The 21140-nt window shown below is 40.6% G+C and overlaps 1 protein-coding gene across 4 annotated transcripts in view; it reads right to left on the bottom strand.

Moving 5' to 3' along the window:
• The window catches only part of LOC149791736 (uncharacterized), a 60187-nt gene that overhangs the window by 21831 nt on the left and 17216 nt on the right, over positions 1 to 21140 (bottom strand). For 2 of the 4 annotated variants that reach the window (XM_089969251.1, XM_089969250.1), the window contains 2 exons: positions 5874 to 6023; positions 5061 to 5150 (listed from right to left, as the gene is read on the bottom strand). In XM_089969251.1, coding sequence (XP_089825377.1) covers positions 5061 to 5150; positions 5874 to 5987 — 204 coding nt within the window. In that variant the 5' untranslated portion in view covers positions 5988 to 6023. Of the gene's footprint in view, positions 1 to 5060; positions 5151 to 5873; positions 6024 to 9959; positions 10097 to 21140 lie in introns of all 4 variants that reach the window. The other 2 variants (XM_089969252.1, XM_089969249.1) reach the window with 2 other exon arrangements.

Raw genomic sequence — 21140 nt, forward strand, 5'->3', positions numbered from 1 at the left:
GGTAGGGCTGACAAACGTGCGCAGACAAGTTGAACAAGGCACTGGTTCTTCGCTCAGACAGGGTGAAGAGGCCAAACATCCTGAGCATTTCGATCCACAATGCTTGTGTTGCTCTCGATTATTATAACCATGGTCACATTTCTCACAGTAATAACCGTATCCCAGGAATCCGGTGATACTGGTAATGGTATCGAAATGGTCATCGTGATGATAAACATGAATGTATTTTCCGTCCTTAAAATCTTGCCCTCGAAACAACAGAGACCCGCGCACTTCTTGAGGGTGCACTTTCAAAGTGTATCGTGGAGCTAGGGCATCTTGCAATTTTTGCATCTCAGGAATGCCACAGGGTGTGTCTTTGGACATGCCAGCTTGTCGTAACAGGAGTTCTGCTTCACTTCGTTGTTTGGCTCGGTCCGATTGTCGAATGTTCTCCCAGTCTCTTTTCCATTCTGCCGTGTCGTTCTTGTTGGCATAGGTTCGTCCCACCACGATGGCACGGGCTAAGCACATCTGGTCATGAGGATTGTGAATTTGGACAAGGCTACGCTTAATGCTGCGAAGGTCGTTCACCAATAACATCTTTTTGCGTCCGGTCCCTTGAGGAGGAGAGACGTGGGTCATGTCCAATGTGGCTTTTCCATCGGTGATGTCAAACTGGTCATTAGATTGTTGCACGTGTTGAATCTTGTCCATGACTTTGGAAGCGGTCAATTCTGCAGGGGTGCTAAACTCGATCCAAACAGGGGATTTCAAACCGTCGTGTTGTATGGAAAGTCTCAAGCGATCGTCTTCTTTGGGTTGACATTGTTGCTTGAGTGCAGTAAGCAGAGAATCCCACACTCCGGTGATGAACCCTTCTGCTTTCTCTAACGGTACTTCGGACTTGAAATCTTTAAACTTCACCGTGTATTTGTAAGCCGTGGTTCTAAATTTTCTAGAGGAACGCTTTTCCGTCTCTCGAATGGAATAGTATTTTTCAGGGTTGACTAAGGGTGGTGAACTTGGTTTAGAGGTTTCTGATTCTGGTTCACTCATGTCCTCTTCAAAATCACTGGCATGAATTTGTGCCAAGATTTCAGCCCTGGTACGAGGTGATAGATCACGTTTCTGCCTCTTACTTTCTTCTTCTTCTTCTTTCTTCTCGAATGAATTAGATCGTTTCATCTTGAAAGCAAAAAGTCAAATGACTCAAGTTCAAACACCATGAGCTACTTTATAGTCATAGCAGACCAGCGTATATAAAAGGGTGTGTGTCTTATCCTTTCACTATTCATTTCACTCTCAAGCCGAGCACAACGATGGAAGAGACTAACCAGATGGAACGTTTCGTCAGAGCTTTGCGAGGGGTCATTAGAAAATTCTCTTCAGACCAGCCTACGGACTACTCTCCTTCCTTTAGAGATAAAAGTCAAGATACTTGCTATATCTGTCAGAAGAAAGGGCATTGGTCTTCAGAGTGTCCAGACCGTCAAAAAAGAACAAAAACAGGGACTAAAAAAGACAAAAGTCAAGATACCTGTTATTATTGTAAAGAAAAAGGACATTGGTCTCCAGATTGCCCAAAAAAGAAACAAGAGGAGTCAGAAGAAAAAAAGGATTCTTCAGAAGAAGAGAGGGATTCTTCAGAGGAAAAAGAGGAAGAAAGAAGACAATTCTATTTACAAGAGGCAAAGAAACAGGAGAAGAAAAGAAGAAGGGAAGAAAATGAGGAAAAGACGGTGAAGAAATTTAAAAAACAGAGAGACTAAACAAGGAGAAAGAAGAAGTCAATGAACTTTTTATTAAAGTGTTGTGTTGTGAATTGTGAATTGGATTGTAAAAAATGGAGAAAAGAATAAATTAATGATATAAGGTAAGTGTCTTTGAGTTTTGATTTTAAAATAAGAACGTACACTCACGCACTCATACACAGACACGTACTATAAGGGTAAAATGGGTGGGGTTTATTTTTTGAGTTATTGGCAAATTGAAATTGTATTTCTTTTCGAGAAATGTGGGTGGCCCTGAAAAGGGCCTTTTTTCTTCATGGTGAAGGGGGGAGTTTAAGCAATCAACTTTAACTGCCTTATGCCTTTGCCACGGCCAAGGCCTACTTCTGGACTGCGTAATGTTGATGATGATGATAATGATTGGGTTGAAATCACTAAGGGTGGTACGATAGGCTTAGTCACAGGGTTGACGTGTTTAGCTCGGGAAGGTCGTATTCTCTTCGGTCGTGATAAAGAAGTCTGATACATTTGTTTCAGACTTCTTAACTCCGCTAAAATGTCCAACAGTACCGTGACCGTTTGATTTTCACCCTCTTGTTTCTTTGCTGCTACTTCTTCTTGCTGTTGTTGCTGTTGTTTTTTCTTACCTCTTCTTCTTGTTGCTGTTGCTGTAGGAGAAAAACCTGTTCCGCTTCCTTTTGTCGTTGCATAAATTTCTCCAATTCTTCTTTCTGTCTCTGTCTAAAATTCTCCACTTGCGGTAATGAAGAAGGTAACGAAGGTTCCGGAACAAATTCTTGCGAGGAAAGAAAATCCACAAAATCCCAATTCACCTCTTCTGAAAGTAAGTCCGGGTTCCCTTGGGCGGTCTCCCCTGCTTGTGCACCCCATTGGATCGTTTTCTGAGTTTCCGTCATGTTGAATCACTGTCGCATAGATTGACTGCACACAAGCGCTAGCGAATCTATATAGACTACGTGACGTCACAGACTGCTCTCTTCGGATTGGATGCGGGCTGACTGAATTCTGTAACGCGTGTTAGGATTGGTGAATGAACTCAATCCGTTTCAATCCTACCTCCGCCTATAAATAAGCGCAGTTCAGTGCATTGATTCACCTGTTCTCGTCGCTTCAAGATGTGGACTACAGTTGAGTCATCCACCCTTGTGTCTTCCATGATGTTCAGGACAGACATGCTCATGTATGTCCGATCCAAGTGGACCGTTGTCCACAGGACAAACACCAGCCTGTGGATACGTAGGATCTACGTCGAAAGACAAGGATGCCTGAAAAGAGTGCTAATTTACGGGCCAACAGTGAGACGCAGCCTAAGGACAAGAAGAAGACCAATGCGGTGCCCTTTATGTTAATGAATACATTAACATAAAACCCAAAGGCCCTTTTCAGGGCCAGCCATATTTCTCGAAAAGAGATAGCCTTTCCATTGCCTACCCCTTTTTTATTTTGTTTTTTATTTTAAAAAAAAATAGAGACCCTCCCTGTTTCAATTTTACATAGACCCTATACAGTCCCAGGGGTTTTTGGCCATGTTAAATTTACATAGACCCTATATTGTCCCAGGGGTATTTTTAATGATAAGTCCCATAGACCCTATATTGTCCCACGATTTTTGTCCATGTTAAATTTACATAGACCCTATATTGTCCCACGATTTTTCTCCATGTTAAATTTACATAGACCCTATATTGTCCCAAGGGTATTTTTAATGATAAGTCCCATAGACCCTATAAGATCCCCATTCACTACTACTAACCTCTTAATGCCGAGCGCCAAGCAAGGCAACTGTTAGCACCATTTTTAAAGGTCTTTGATATGACTCAGCCGGGGATCGAACCCACGACCTCCCGCATCCGAGGCGAACGCTCTAACTGCTAGGTTTGTTATCGGTACGTAACTTTTACGTAGAATCACATTTTGTTATCGGTACATAACTTATACACATAATCACTTTGTTATTGTAACTTAACCTGTACATAGAATAATACATTTTTACATATTGTGTATGACGAAATATTAAACTGTACAGGCAGTGGCATACTAAGGGGAATGCGGAGGGTGGGGGTGGGGTTGGGGTCGTGTGTCCGCCCCGCATGACAGCCAGAAAGGGGGGTGGGTGCCATCGGCAGAGTTGAATACTAGTACAAGTTTTCAAACTGAATGAAAAAGTCGCCATTTATTTCCAATTTGCTTACGAAAGCACCTCACTGTTTAAAAATCTATTTGCAAACATAATATATAATTTCTGTGTGTTCACATTTTAACATTTTAAAATTTTTTTTATGGGGCTGCTAAGGGAAGGATCCGAACCGGGTGCCAAATAATTTAGGTACGTCCCTGTGAACAGGGCCACATAAGCTGATTACTGATATTCAACCTTACCGATAAAGAGAGATTGATGTAGACCAGGATATAGTTTCCATCCATCCATCCATCCATCCATCCATCCATCCATCCATACATACATACATACATACATATATGTACTTTGTGCATCTATGACTGCAGGTGGGGTGTACCTTTAGTATTCTCGCACTGAATATTTATCAGTCTCGTCAAATTAATATATAGGTTAACAGGTTAATATGTTCTAGTATAGGTTAATAAAATTTGCTGAATATTTGGGACAGACTGACCCAGATAAATAACTGCTATCTAACTGCGTACGTGCGTACGTCCATCCCACCTCATTTGTCGTGTCTGATTTGCCAAAGAAATGACTTATACATGGACACTTTGCTACGTCACTGGCAGACATGTGAAAATGATATCTTATAATGGGTACGTAAGTGATAGAAAAATCTTTAGAAATAATAAAGAAAACGTTTACAAAATATTGCAGATAAATGTTACTAAGTGATCATTGTGACTTTTACAATGAAAAAAGCATTAATGCGTAAAACAAACGGTGTCATCTCTATATCTATGCATCATTAAAATAAGGAATTTTGGACACAGCTGACAGAAAGGCTGAAAGAAAGGCTGACAGAAAGGCTGAAAGAAAGGCTGACAGAAAGGTTGAAAGAAGGCTGACAGAAAGGCCAAAACGACGGGTTATTTTCATTCGTATTCGCTTTAATGTAGTTGATACCATTTCACAAATATTGTCACGTCTTTTTTATAACACAGAATAAATCTAAAATGAGAGGGAGAATTGAGGAATAAAGCTACGCTTGCTAATTTTATCTCATATAAAAAAAATGGAAAGAAAAACGGCAAGATAGTAGCGTTCCAGGGTTACCGTATCATGTACAATTTCATTCTTTTGTAGTGAATCATATTAACTCAGGAACATTGTCTGATCCTCTGTCTTATTAGCCCATCATTTACCTGTTTACTTACATTCCTCCAACTGGTAGAAGGATCACAGTCTTCCAATGTGTTTGTATCAGCAGCATATTCCATCAGCTCATCACTTTCCTGACACGAAAATTGTATAAATCTGTATTCCATCTAAGAGACCTATTTTCGCACTAAGGCAGTTATTGGTATCATAAAACTTTTTATGCATGTATAATCATCATATATACATAACTTACATAGATACGTACTAACATAAAGACAGCATCATAAAACAACATCATCTTAGAAAACAACATACCAAAGATTTCATAGATATAATTAATAGGTCACAGTGATATAATTTTTCACAGTGAAAAATTATATCACTGTGACCTACTGATATTATAGTTTTCAGATCTGAATCATACAATCATAAGTTCTGACCTGCTTTTCAAAACTTATGATTGTAGGATTCAGATCTGAAAATTCCTTGTGTGAAGTGTATATAATCTCATCCTGGATGAAATGTGTAATTCTCGTCTATTCCCCTTGAATATCAAGTTGCAGACAAATACAGATGACCGATGTTTCATGTTGAAGCAATGCGGACATCATAAAGACAATTTACCAAATGAACCTATTGTCAACAAACATTACTATTTGAAGGAAAGGACAAAATAACAAATTTGTCGAAGTTGGAAATACATATTCGTGAACAAAGCAGCAATCATTCGACAATTGATTGATTTAATTATGTTTATGAAGTACATGCATTTACTTATGGCTCTTTCCCATTCCATTCTTATAAACTCTCTCTCTCTCTCTCTCTCTCTCTCTCTCTCTCTCTCTCTCAGATATTACCGCATTGATGTGGTTTTCTGTCCAATCTCTCCGAATTAAAGTCTCTTCCAATCCGTCCTCAGAATAGTAAATGGAAAGATTTCCTTTTTTTGCACGAGTCTTCGCTGCAGCCATGCTGACGTGATTGTTAAGGAGGTCACATCATCTTAACTATACAAATTTAATAAAAATGTCATTATATTTATTATTATTATTATTATTGTTATTATTATTATTATTATTATTATTATTATCATTGCTGAGAGACTGAAAATTTAACTCGCTGTATCAATATCACCATTCCTGCAGTTTATTCCACGATATAAACTTTTCTTAGGCTATTCAACAGCGTTGCCATGACTTGCAAGAGACGCAATGATGCATACAAGTGAATATTTCAGTTATTGTTGGGTAGAAGTGTAATTCAAAACTGCGATCTGATTGTAATAGCTTTACATCCTTTAAGATTTGCTTGATGTCATCATATACTGGGATTTAATTGAATATCCGAAGAGTCGGGTAGTGGAAACACCGTATTGATACGAATATTATGGTTTTCAGTTTGGCTGTTCTAGCTTTACGTATTTGTTTTGCCATATCGCATTCAAACATGAATTATGTGGATTTCAGAATAATTCAAGAGCAGATATGTACACAGATTTCATCACCTGATCTCGTTTTGCATTCAACACTCACACAAGCCAGATTTCTCAAGTTTGCTCTATATAAGTATGAATACGACGAGAGTTGTAGGCCCTAATAGATAATTAAGCAATTTTTTGAATAATATTCAATGCAGAGTTTTGCCTTAGACCTTGTATCGTTTATTGTGGTTTTCCTGTGAAGCATTTTGACAAATTGAATATAAACGGGTGATGATAAATCCAATCAAATATATGTGCAGGATTTACGTGGGCGTCTTTTTGTTCTTTATATAATAATAATAATAATAATAATAATAATAATAATAATAATAATAATAATAATAACAATGATAATAACAATAATAATATCAGAAAGAGACAGGTGCTTACATTCCAGTGGCAGATTCATATGTATCGCTGAGGCGCGTAAGCGATGTGTAAAGGGACTGGAGGGCGTAAACGAAGAGGTGACGGCCCTTTCAGGGGATCCGTTGGTTGCGTCATTTCATGCGTATCAGGGTGTAATTTGAACCATAATACTTATAAAGCAGATTTACTTTATAAAACTTTCAGGTTGTTTCATGTTCATTTATAAGGTTGGACAGATTGGGGAAGGGACGGCTCCTCCCCCCTCCCATTTGCCCCTGCTTTCTCATTGAGAAAAGGTAGCTGGCGTCAATATTATTCCTTAAAAATAACATTTTTACCAATCCTGATTGATGTATATGAGAGAACCACATAGTAAAAAACATTTGAAAAACTGCATTTAAAGTCAATACAGTTATGGTGGGTGATGTAAGAAACAAAATTATTAGGACTTAAATGTCAATTTATTCGGAAATTATGCTACAATGAACAAATATGAATTGTGCTTTGTGCAGTATCTAATGTGACCATGTTAAATGTACCACATTTCCGCTACAATACCCTATGAATTCGAGAGTCAGGATAGTTTCCACGCATTACTGTGTGTATACAGATACATATTAAGCATTTAAGGTGATGTATAGAGCGGTGAGGACTCCAACAGATATTTTACGAGAAAATGTATACTACAATACCCATTACTCCAACCCAGTTACAAATGTAACTTGTATTCTGATTGATTCAACATCAGATCTCATGCCCTAAAACCACTACTCACAACTGAATTTTTTTTAAGTTCGTTATATTCAAAACGTCTCTTAACACATGCTACACAATTTAATTAACGAAAGCAAAATGATAAATTCTTCATCAACGGGTCGCATAGTAAGTTATTTTAAGGTCCTAATGTTGTTTCGTGGTCGAGTGCGATAACCATTATGCCAAGTCCAAGGGACTAATTTGTAAAACAAGTGTAATTTTATCTATCTAAAGTTAAATATTAAAGATTTAAACATAGCTTTACTCTTCGAATGTGCTTATGTGTCATGTTTACTTCGGTCGGACTTCAAAGTTACGCCTGCTGAATGTTTTATATGTAAGTGAATTTATTTCTGATAGTGCTCATTGTTAATTTGTATATGAATGTACACATTACACTCGTAATAGGATATAATTCAATATATTGATCACAAATATTTCCTGAGTTCTTCGTGTTTAAATTTGAAATTTTTTGGTATGACCTATTATTGTTTCAATATCTAATCTTTTACTACGTATAATTCTGTCATTTAGTACTATCCAAGCGCACAGTAGTACGTACTAGGCATAATTAAAGAGATTTCAACATCATGGTTCAATCTAGGAAGTGTTCAAGCAAACATGCAGTGTAACGGTACAAAGAGCGCTGTGTCAGCTTAATCATTTACTGTTGTCTGAAATGTGAAGTTCGTACCTACTGAACAAGAGTAGAAACGACGAAGCGGTCGCCGTGCAGAAGTATAGAATGGACTTTGGGAAATCAGGGAGGACTTTGGGAATTCAGTACATCCATGCGGACTTGTAGTTTCCAAAGATTTTCCATTTCTGGTTGCTTCACAAGATGTTTTTTTTTTTCCTTTGTTGATCAAACTTACATTGTAGAAGCCAAATATCCATATCCGTCTAGGGATTAAATAATTACACCGCTCTCTGTACCATATTTAAAAACTAACATTAGACGTACATTTCCCTCTGAGGGAGAGTTATTCCTTGATAAAAGATTATGACTATCTTTTTTCAAATTCAATGATAACTTATTTGTACCGGTGCAAAGAAATAGACTTCATAAGTGAAATGGTCAAAATTTGTTTTTGTAAAGTCACATTTTAAATCAAAGCTTCCTGACAGTATTTTTATAAACCTTATTTAACATGAACGATCATTATTGCATAGGAAAACATTCTAAACTAAAGAATACATGTTTTAATCGTGTTTATCTTCGGAATAGCCTATTAAAAACCACGATTGCAAGCAAAAAATAGAATATCCACTTTTTTGGAAAAATAAGATTTATGCGTTAAAACAATACCAGTTCGAAAGTTACATAACGTAAAGTCAATACAAGTTGTTTGTGATGGTAATTTCCGTACCAGTTAAGTGATTGGACACAAATGCAAATGCTTTATCAAGACCAATATTTATTTCAATATGTAATATTTTATTACTTATTTTCCTGTCATTTAATACTTCCCAGGCACACCACAACACGTACTCAGCATAATTAAAGAAATGTTAACATCACAATTCAATCTTTGTGGATCGATTGAAGGTAACTACAGTAGTAATTAGATTGATGGACCGGTGGCTGTTGTGTCATCTAGGAAGTAACGATAACGCACTACTGGCTCCCATTACTTAAAATGGTTTCTAACTGCACCCGGTAAATTAATTCATTTATTTCAAGACTTTTCTTATTTGCAAAGAAAATGTATTAATGAAAATAAAGCAACTAAGCATAGAGTGATTGAACACTTTGTAAGCTGTAGAAATTTACAAGTGTATAATAAGAAAGGATGAGACTAACAAACATTGACATTAATTGGTTCTAATCATCAGCTGTCCTTTATCTATCTATCTGGTTCTAATCATCAACTGTCCTTTATCTATCTATCTATCTATCTATCTATCTATCTATCTATCTATCTATTTATCTATCTGTCTATCTAAACACATTGCTCATAATGAAGAGAAATGTACTATTAGGTGTACGAGAAAAATGAGAAAAAAAAGCCCTAAGTAAAACAAGTCTGTCAATATATGAGAAAAATAATGAAAGAAATGGCAAGATTACAGACATATTTTTTTTTACAAAGATGATGATGATGATGATGATGATGATGATGATGATGATGATAATGATGATGATGATGATGATGTGTGTGTGTGATCTGGATTTTTAACGTAGCTTTAACAATGTTTCAGTCATATCGCTACGATGTTTGCAGTGTGGCAGTTTATAGTGATGTCTAACACTGAGACATCATGCCTCAGACATGTAACATGATGTCCCACCCAGTCACATTATCCTGACACCAGGCCGACCGATCCTAAAACTAACCTCTTAATGCTGAACGCTTTGCGAGGCAGCTGTTAGTACCAGTTTTGTCAAGTCTTTGGTATGACTCAGCTGTGGATGGAACCCACGACCTCGCGCATCCGAGGCGAACGCTCTAACCACTAGGCCACCGGAGCGGTCTACAAATATGATGAGAAATGATGAAGATTATTATACTTGTGAGTATGACGAATAAGATAATCAGATTAGCCAATATTATCTAAGCTGGATTTGCAGTTTAAGAGCTGGATGAGCGGCTTATGTATAACTTCTAATATACGAATTGAAGTCTAAATACGGTAATAATATGCATAACTTTTAATACACGAATTGAAGTCTAAATATGTTAATACTATGCATAACTTCTAATATATGAATTGAAGTCTAAATACGATAATATTATGCATAACTTCTAATATACGAAATGAAGTCTAAATACGGTAATAATATGTATAACTTCTAATATACGAATTGAAGTCTAAATACGGTAATACTATGTATAACTTCTAATATACGAATTGAAGTCTAAATACGGTAATAATTTTTAAACTTTTATTAGCCGATAAGAAGCCAGTATGTATGTAAGAACTGATAATATATATGCTGATATTCAAACATTATATAATGATGTAATAGTAGTAAATGGGGTCACTTTAGGGACAATGGGACTTAGCATTAAAAACACCCCTGGGTCACTTTAGGGACAATGGAAATTTAACATGGAGAAAAATCGTGGGTCACTTTAGGGACAATGGGAATTTAACATAGAGTTTGGGTCTGTCTAGGGACAAGGGAAATTAACATGGGAATAGAGTTTGGGCTTGTCTAGGGAAAAGGGGAATTGAATATGGGATTTTTTTTAAAAAAAAAAAAAATAATTTAAAAAAAGGGGGTAGGCAATTGAAAGGCTATCTCTTTTCGAGAAATATGGCTGGCCCTGAAAAGGGCCTTTGGGTTTTTCTTCTTCTTCTTCTTTTATCTTCTTAACTTTTTCCACCATCCTCTTATTTTGTCCATCATTCCTTTCTTCTTCTTCTTTTCTGTTTCCGGCATCCAGTCCGGGTGGCCCATGGCCCGGAACTTCTCTTGGATTTTCATCCAGTTTGTGTTCAGTTTTTGTGTTCATCCTTTTTTCTTCTATTTTCTTCTTCTTTTCTTTCATTGGACCACTTTTCTTTGATCTTCTTGACCTCTTTGGTCAGCACATTCCTCATTAGTTCTTCAGCTTTCTTAAGTTTTTCTAACCCCCACTTCGCGAAACACCAATCTGTCCATTCTACAATGTCTTCTAGAAAGCACCTTGCACTCGTCACATGATCTATTGCTTCTTTTAACTTACCCACTTTGACCTACGGTGGGTTAATTAAACCTCTGATTCTCTTCTCCTCATCCTCTATCATTTCTTTCACGATGTTTACGGCTAAGTGCAGGCTGTTTACTTGTCTTGAGACGAAGTCTTTTGTCACTGCATACCTCCATTCCTGTTCAACCCTTTCTGCTACACTCAATCCATCTACCATCCAATACCAACTTCCCATAAGATCGTTGTATAAAGCTGAAGCTCCTGGGATCTTCTTGTTTGCTTATTCCGTAGAATGAGCTCCAATGACCAACACTGTTAGTTTTATACTGAAAGCGCGGACGTGATGGAAAACATCCCCTAAAAACATAAAATTGATCTTACCTAGATCATGACCCAACAACGCGCGGACGTGAAGGAAAACATCCCCCTACTTTTTCATTTCATATAATAGAACCCTAACTATACTCTTCACATACGCTAAGAAACCCATAATCTACTATTCACACAAACATACCTGAGCTCTTACAAACACAAACACACAAACACATACCCTCACATTTTTTTAAAAAGAGTTAGTGTTTATATTCACACTACTCTACCTATACACATTGGCAAATTAATAGTTATTTCTTTTCTAGAGTATTGGGTAGCCCTGAAAAGGGCTGTTTTTTGAACTCCAGATGCACCTATCTAATGGTTGCACCTTCCAGGCCTGGCGCCACACACACATCTTTGACTCCAGTCTCTTTTTACTTTTTGTCTTGAGAGTGCAGAGGCGGGATGATTCGCTTCAGCACCCCAATCCTCTGTCTCGGGAATATTGTATGACATCCTCTCTCCTATTTTCTTTTCCTCTTTTTCCCTCTCTCTTCTCTCCTCCTCTTCCTTCTTTATTCTTGCTTCTTCTACGATAGCCTCCGCTGATAGTTCGTTTACTATGCGCCTGGCATATTCCAGGTGCATCTGGAGTTCTAACAGTTTCACAATTCTGGTGTTCATTCTTCTGGCGGTGTTGATCAATCAACAAGGGTAGCTAGACTGCCGAGCGAGTTTCAATTATACTGAAAGCGCGGACGTGATGGAAAACATCCCCCTAAAAACATAAAATTGATCTTACCTAGATCATAACCAAAAACAACAACGCGCGGACCTAAAAGAAACACTCACTCACTTTTTTATGCTACCCATTACTATGGCAAAAAATTTTTATAAATCACTTCAATAGACTATCCACATACGCAAAGCAATCCAATCTAACCCCAAATCTACACCTCAAACACCAAAAAAACATGATTTTAATCTACTATCCACACCAAATTACTTGAGCGCTTACAAACTCACAAACACATACCCTCACATTTTTTTAAAGAAAGACTTAGTGTTTATATTCACACTACTCTACTTACACACATTGGCAAATCGATCGTTATTTCTTTTCTAGAGTATTGGGTAGCCCTGAAAAGGGCTGTTTATTTTGTTTGCTATAGCATTCTTTTTTTAGTTTCTAAGAATGCGATGTCCTCTGAGGATAGACTTTCTGGCGATAGGTCTGCTTCTTCGGAAAGAGAAGAAGAACTCTTTGGTGTCGATACGGCAATCGACAAAGCCTCTGTCAGGTTCAGGTTGCTGCTGCTGTTGTTGTTGTTGCTGCTGCTGTTGCTGCTGCTGCTGCTGTCTCTGAAGTCTGTACTTCTCTGTCCATTCTTCTTTTTCCCTGTTCATTTCTTCTCTGAAGAGTTCTTCTATCAGGTCTTCAGTGATTTTTAACATTCTCACATTTTCTATTTCTTCTGGCTTCGGTATCAGACTGTGTCTGACCCTATGCAAATTCACGTAGGCTTCGTTGAGCTTAGATAGTTTGGAGCACATCTTCGTAGGAGGATGAGTCGACAATGGATGGTTAGACTGGAAACAACCCGGTTCTTAAAGTCAAAGCGCGGACGTGAAGGAAAACATCCCCACACGGTTTTCGAGTCGCAACGTTCAATGAGTGTTATGAGAGAGATAGTAAGAAATGAAAGAGCATCAATCCAACATTCTTATACCTAAACAAAAGACAAAGGCATTTTTTCAAAACACAACATTTTTATTCAAAAATCACTTAACACTAACCAACAACAACTCTAACATATTTTTAACAATAATCCAACATGATAACATCAAACATATTTTTCTTCAAATACAATCTACTTTAAACAGGGCTGACAACGTTGTGAATGAAATTGTGATTTCCACTGTTGGAAATCATTAGGCCATTGATGGACACTACGTTTCCTAGCTTGAGACAAAAGATAAGCATAATGGTCACAAAACCATTTATCTACTTTCACATCGTTTCTAGTAGAAGAACGAGGATCAAAATGAGTTACTAAATGTTCTAAGGAATAGCCCAGGCTGCGATGATGCAGAAAATACACACAGTACTGTCCACACACCAAGGAATCTGTGCCTTGTAATTTCACGTTATTGAATCGGGTGGTCTGAGCATTTCTTCTCATAAAGTCAATGATATCGTCTTCCAAAGGGGGCAATCCGTACGAATCGAAATATTCCACACATCCTTCTTGAGGAAAGTAGACGGCTACCCAGTGGGTTCCTGGGAGATGACTGTCGTCCGTGTTGATCACGTAAGCTTGATGGTCTTGAGGTTTGCGATGAGGGAGTTCATCTTTAGCACAGACGACAGGATTCCAAGAAGCTGTATACGAACTGTGGTTCAAAAGGTAATAAAGTTCCCAGGTATCCAGTGATTTGTGTGTGCTTTTTTCTTCTTCTTCACAGGTAATAATAAGTCGTCAATTCGATCCTGACTTTTTGCTTGAAAATGTCTGACGAATAAACGGTTATTCGTTCTGTTTCCTCACTCTGATTCAGGACAGCTTCGATACGATGGATCTCTTGAGTGGTTAATGGTGGACAAGAATGTTCACGCAAGTCTTTATACCACTGATGCAACACGTCTTTGTCCGAGATGAGACTCCAAGCTTCGTCCAGATACTCGTCCAATTTTTCTTCTTGACTCAGCATCAGACATTTATCGTGTTGAATTTGACTGGGATGATCGTTTTGACATCCATAGCAATTTTTCTTGATCAATTCCGTCATTTTTTCGACTAAGTGTTTGGCAAAACAGGAGACTAAATGGGCTTCTTGTTCTGGCCATCTTGACTTCATCATGATCACTTCTTCTTTTTCCACGGTCCCCTCACATTCCATCTTTAAAGTTTCTCCACTAGGTAAAGAGGGATAACAGTCTTCCATGGCTTCTAATACTCTAGAATGACTTCTCTCAAACTGTTGATTTCTATCGTATTATCGAATTCTGCATACAGGAGGACGTTCACCGTCTCTGGTAGAGCACTCGAAAACTGAAGTTCCACACGAATCTGGCCAGATTTTATAGGGTGGAAATGTCCCTCATCGCTGCCTTGGTCAGGAGTGAAATCGAAAGCCCACAAAGCATAGCCTCCTACATAATCCTCGTACGTAATGCCGTGACTGGTGTTGGTTCCTAACTGTCCGGTGGCTTCGTACAGGGACAAGTACGATCTCAAATAATTCTTCGCGGCACCAAAGTTAGGCTCGAAAGGTCGGGTACACAAGGTCTTGCCATCGCGACTGACTTCAATCTTGGACACATTGTAATGTTGAAACTCAAAAGGATTTTGATCGTGGACTCCATTGAAGGCTGAATTCCTGACGATACCAACGATCAAACGCTTGGGTAACTGTCCTTGGAACAGATGATCTTCGATCATGGATCGCTGTCCAGTGGGAATGGTGAACGTTTTCACTTCCACGCGTCGGATCGGATACTTGGCGGTCGTTCTGCTTAACGTCTGACTGATGTCGTTTCCCACTTTAGGTAACACTTCCACACGACGCACGTAAAGTCGGGCTTCTTGAATGATAGTTTTGTATTCATTGGCATGGGCCATCAAATGGAAAGCGGCACTGCTACGATTCAGTCTCAGACGGATATCCGGGGTGTTCAGCAAATACTTTTCTTGTAACCACATGTCCAAATGCAAACGATCCATCAGTTCTAAACTTCGCCCTTGCAGAATTTTCTGTCGTCGAGCCATTTATCCCGCATTGTGAGGATTGTCATCTTCTGGTGCAATAGCTAGGTCGGTAAACGTGGTTGTACCCGCTGTGTCAGGTTTCCATACCATGCAAGCATCCAGATGAGTGTTCTTGGCTTCTTTTCCGTACGTCAAGAGATTTTCCAGGTAGGCGCGATAAAGGTAAGTATCCATGCTGCTGCTGACCAGTTTGTTATTCAAGTACAAGTCCACTTCGCTGAACAAGGAATGCATGAAATTGTTGACAGGAGCTACTCTAGCAACGTCTGCAGGATTAGTGTTGTCCGTTTTGCTCACTTTCACTTTCAAATACAGGTAACTGCTATTCAGATCGATGTAATCTTCGGGCTGTCCTTTGATTTCAAACTCGATGGGAGCTGATTCCGTCAAAGAGGAGACGGGATGAAATTCCACCCACTGAGATTCTTGCATCGTCATCATGGTAGGGGGCATGGCAAACAGATCCAGTTCCGTCTTGGAACAAGCGCAAGATTCTCGGTGCATCATTTTTTTCTGTGTCTCAATAATCGAAAACGTCTAAGTCTCGAACGGTTCTTCTTTTCTTGGCCTTTCTCGCTTGAAGTCTAGTGAAAGGGTGTTTTCTTCGTCGTCTCTTTCTGCCTTGTCCTTGCTAAATGCCTGACTCGGTAGCGTGCAGGGCATTTATAGGTGTGTCTCGTCGGCCCAAAATGTCTTTGCCCGTTTGCAGCAAGACAGTTTTGCCTGCCCTCATGAAGGCTTCTTTAGGGTTTTGTTTGTCGATGATGACATTTTGGAGAAATTCTTTGCCTTGCGTCAGTGCCGCATCTTTCAAGGCGTGCAATCCGCGTGTCACCATCGGTTTCAACACTGGGGCCACCGAACGAAAGGCCGATTTTAACATGTCTCCTAAACCGTGTCCTCGCTGTCGAGCAACCCCTCGGTACACTGGATACATGACTTACTTACGAGTCGTGAGAGAACCGTTTTCGAAAATGGAGTTTCACCGTGACTTTTCCTTTGGTGAATGGAATATTTTGTCCCAAATCTCCTTTTATAGTAATGTTGACCGTGTCCAAATACGACTTGCTGACAGGCAAATAGTGAGGATGGACAAATTCGCGGTGGACGTGGTAAGTGTTTCCACCTTCCTCGTCAGCGTTCGCGGCAGAATCCACTTTGAAAGGAATGACACGCAGTAACGGCACGGAGGCGTGTCCCACCACGTTGTACTCCACCACATCGGAATACACAAACATCAAATTCAGTCCTTGGTTCAGTTCTACTGGGGTACGAAAATACTTGGCAAATGACTCGTTGTCAGAAATGACTGATGATTCGGGTGATGTTTTTTGTTCTACTTTCTTCCTCAGCTCCATGTCACCGCCCAACATGTCAAACAATTCAGGACAAAATAAGAAAGACATGACTTTACGCCCCTCAGAAAATTTTATCAGGAAGCGACGAGCTGTTTTGTGGTACTCCAGGGTGACACTTTTTGGGCACTTTCCAAAGCTTTCAGAAACACACCATTAAACCTGGTGGCTATGGTGCTGACCAAATGTTGACCACTGAAATAATAGCCCGGGGGAATGAACAAGTGATAGGTGGTCCACTTTTAATTTTTTGTGGGAAGGGTTTTCTTGTCATATTTGCTATGGGTATCCATCCACTGTTGCACTTGCTCGTCATGAACTTCCACATGAAAAAAATTTTGATTGGGAAGGACATTGAGGACTTGGGTTGGGTGAATCATTTCTACTAAAGCCACTTCCCAATGGGCTTCGTGATCTAAGGGGATGGCCTGAGGTAATTTGGCCGTGTAACAGCACAACGTGTTGTGGGGAAACACCTCCATGGAACTGTCACTGGGTAAGGTTAAGTAAAATTGGTTTTGGTGACTCATAATTCCAGAGTTCTGTGGCTGTCCGAGGGGTTACTGGACGTCAGAGGCGTGTCTCCGCCCAAAATGGGGTTCTGGTTGTGGTTGGACTGGTGACTGGCACTGGCACTGGACACAAGGTTCCCGTTCGAGGAGAATTTCAGGGAGGGATTGGGAAGCAGGTAACCGATGCAACTGCTCAATAAAATGGTCCACAATTGTTTGTGTCCTTGTTGCAAACTCAAATTGGCGATGGCTGCCCCGATGACACAATACACCACGAAGATTTGGCAGAAAAAGACGATTTGCGTTTTAGGCACACGTTCTCCACACCACACCCACAAGGGTTGTTTTTGTAAATCTTGCGCAGAAGAACTAGGTGAAGGAGGAGTGGTCGACGTAGCTGCGTCTGCTGTGTGAAAGGGCATGATGGTCACTTCTTCTTTTTATAGTCGATGACTTGCGAAGCGTCGATCCAAGAATCGAAACTGGGTGGATATCCTTTCCAACGTACTTTGACTTCTTTGACACGTCGTTTGCCCACTTTACGGGTTCTGCGTTCGAGAATGCTTTCGATGTCGTACACGTCGTCTTCTTTTTTGGTGACACGTTGTAACTCGGGCAAATAAAACGTTCCTTTGAGCACTTCTCCGTTCATGTCTTCCAATTTATAGACGGCAGGATGACGGCCATGCACACGTCCAGTGACGCGAAACAATTCGGTCGTCCAGTTAGGTAAGTAACCTTTGTCAAAAGTGCGTTTGGTTTTGCCAATGCGCACCCAATCTCCTACGGCCAACTCTCCACTTTTCTTGGGGACAGCCCTCGTCGGGGACGTACCAAACAGGTGCTCAAACACCAGCACTTCGTTGTCGGGAGTCACGTCTTGCGGGGCACGTCCGATGCTTCGATGGTAAGATTGGTTGTACGCTTGCACCAGGTGTAGTAAGATGTCGATGCACTTCAGAGTGTGGTGATGCGTAAAATATTTCCACATGCGTTCTTTCAAAGTGCGTTGAAAACATTCCACGATGCTGGCTTTGGTTTCGGGATTCTCGGTGGTAAAAAAATGAATGTCACGTTTCTTTAATTCTTTTTGGAAAGCTTGGTTCAGAAATTCGGTGCCTTTGTCCGTTTGCCATCGAAGTGGGTGAGGGCCACTTTGTTTCAACACCCGTTGCAGGGCTCGCACTAACTCGCTGCTGGATTTGGAAGTCAAGGGCACGACCCAGGCAAATTTGGAAAAGACGTCGATGACACAAAACAAATATTTGTAGCCACGATTGTAGCTGGCCAAATGAGAGACATCGGCTAAATCGGCTTGCCATTGATGATCGATGCCTTCCACTCGGGTGCGACTTCTGGCAAACTTGCGTTGAATGGGTTTGTGCAAAGTGTAGGTAGCTTGTTCTTGTAACCATCGTTGCACTTGAGATAAACGGAGACTTTTCAGTCGCGTTTTGGCAGCACGATACAATTTTTGAACTCCTGCGTAACCTGCAGGATGCGAGGGATCGTAGTAAATGCTGGCTAAGACTTTTTCCATTTTTGTGTTTGTGTGTTAATAAGTCACCCACTCTTCAGTGATGCTACTTTGGGTGGGACGGAAGGGTGGTTTAGAAACGGATTTACGTGTCCGATGGGCTACGGGAGTAGAAGTCGAAGGTAGTGGTGGAGGTGGAGGTGGCAATGGAATGGCTTTGGTTTTCTTTTCTTTTTTCGCTTCTGGTTTCCCTTCTTTCTTTTTCACTTCTGTCGAAGGAGGAGTGGACATCATCTTTTTAACCCAAGCTTTCATTTCTTCTCGTTGGGGTGTGGGGGACGGGGTCAACAAGGATGCTGCAATCTTACTCGAAATGGGAGCTGCTGACAATGTTTGAAACACTTCTCGCATCTCTTCTTCCTCAGGTCTTCGTGGGGTAGCATCTCTGGTGACCCCTGGGGATGGTACTAGTGGTGGTGGTGGTGGTGGTAATGATGATGGTGCTGGACTTTTCATCAAGGTCTTAAAATCTTTCAGAGTGGGTAGAGCTGTTTCGTCTAAAGATTTCTGGTGAAAGAGTTGCAGTCGTTGCAAGAGTTGACCGTACTTTTGCGATTTTTCTGTTTCGGACAAATCTTGGCGATCCATCAAAGACTGCAATTCGTGTTGTAACTGGGACATTTCGCTCAAATTGGGATTGGGAGGTAAATGCGGGGTGAGTTGTTCTTGCCACCGATGGTATTCCATCCATCGTTTGTAAGGCACTAAAGCTAGTTTTCGTCCTTCCATGGGGTTGTCAGGGGTCAATTCTGAGATCTTGGAACTTCCGAGGGCCTTTTTATCTTGCTCCCACCAGACCTCCCAACATGGTTCCCGAGACTCCTTTCAGTATGGGGCCTAACAAGAGAGGCAAAATGCCTCCACGTTGCACTAACATCTTCTTCTTTTGACGAATGGGAATTTTCTTTCGAACCATTTGGCGAAGAACGTGACGATGTTTGCTTAAGCATTGTTTCTGGTGTTTGGACAAAGGGATCGTGCCTTTCAAAACGTTCAAACAACATTCGCACACGGTATCGATGACCTCTTTGGAGGCCGTTTGAATGAGTTTTTTTCGTAGGGGTGGAGAAGCTTTGGACAGGACAGATAACATGTCCCCATGTTTGGCTAAACGTGGTGGCAGTCCTTTCCTTTTCTTTCCTTGGGGTTTTCTGGAGGGTGACATCTTTGAGTCTTCAGGAGCACCAAAAAACACTGATACCCTACTTGGTCACAGGTCTTTTTTATACTGGAACGCGTCGCCACTGATTGTCTTTACGGCGTATCAACTTCATGACAGGCATGACACGTCGTTCAGGGGTACGTAACGGACTAAATCGAGCCAGTTCTTGCTTGGAAAAATCCAGTAAACTTTGTAACATGCCCGATCTTTCATGGACTTTGATTTTGGGAGAAGGTACTTTGTGAGCAGCAGCCACTGCCACTAAATTGGAGGGTCCTGCCACTGGGGAAGTTCTTTTGGGGGTCATCAACGGAGAAGTTCTTGGTGTGATCAACGTCTCCAAGTACTCTTCAGTTCCTGGTGTCATCAACGGAGAAGTGGACAAACGTGAGGCTGCCGGAGACACAGTCGCCGACGTGGCAGGTCGTGGTTTGCGAGTGTAAGGTTGCGTCCTGGCCGAAGTGCCTCTCTTGCGACTAGTTTTCTTCTGTGGACTTTTCTTTTTCTGGGGACTTTTTCTCTGTTTCTTTTTCTGGGGGCTTCTTTTCTTTTTCCGGGGTGGTGTCTGGTAAGAGGAGGGTCCCGCCACTGGAGAAGTTCTCCTTGGGGACTTGGTCTTTTTCTTCTTGGGGCTTCGTTGGACTTTTTTCTTGGGTATAACTTTGGGGGCATTAGGATCCCATCTTAAGAGTGAGCGAATGATGACGCCTCCTAGAGTACCGCTCCCTCCAGGTTTCAAAATGATTTGTTTTTTGGTTTGAGTGTCGATGCGGGGATCGGCCAGTTGGACCAAAGTGACTTTGTTTCGATCGAAAAAGCGTTTGGTTTGATGAGGAATCTGAATGATTCCTTGGAGTAATTGACGTGCCGTCACCGTGAACCATCGTAAGACTTCTTTGAGACTAGCTTCTAAGACACGAGCTCGTGTTTGTGGATTTTTTTCTCGACTGATGCCATACAAGGCACGAATCAATTTGACGGGAAGATGCGACTGAAGGGACGTCATGTTCACACTGTGTGAGACAGACGAAAAGGGCCTGAGGTTTTTATAGTTTTTTTATGGGGAGTGAAATGAAGTCGAGGACGGATACGTGTACAGGACAGGCCCTCCGTCTTGGCACCAATGGTGAAACAAGTGGGTACGAAATCGCAAATCCTCGGGGGTGGTAGGTTTCAAATCGACGAGTAAATAGGCGTGTGGTATTTGAGTGGCATCGTCGTAGGCCTGAG

The sequence above is a fragment of the Sinohyriopsis cumingii genome, chromosome 9 (genome assembly GCF_028554795.1).
Source record: "Sinohyriopsis cumingii isolate HCF-2022 chromosome 9, ASM2855479v2, whole genome shotgun sequence".
Taxonomy (NCBI): Eukaryota; Metazoa; Mollusca; class Bivalvia; order Unionida; family Unionidae; genus Sinohyriopsis; species Sinohyriopsis cumingii.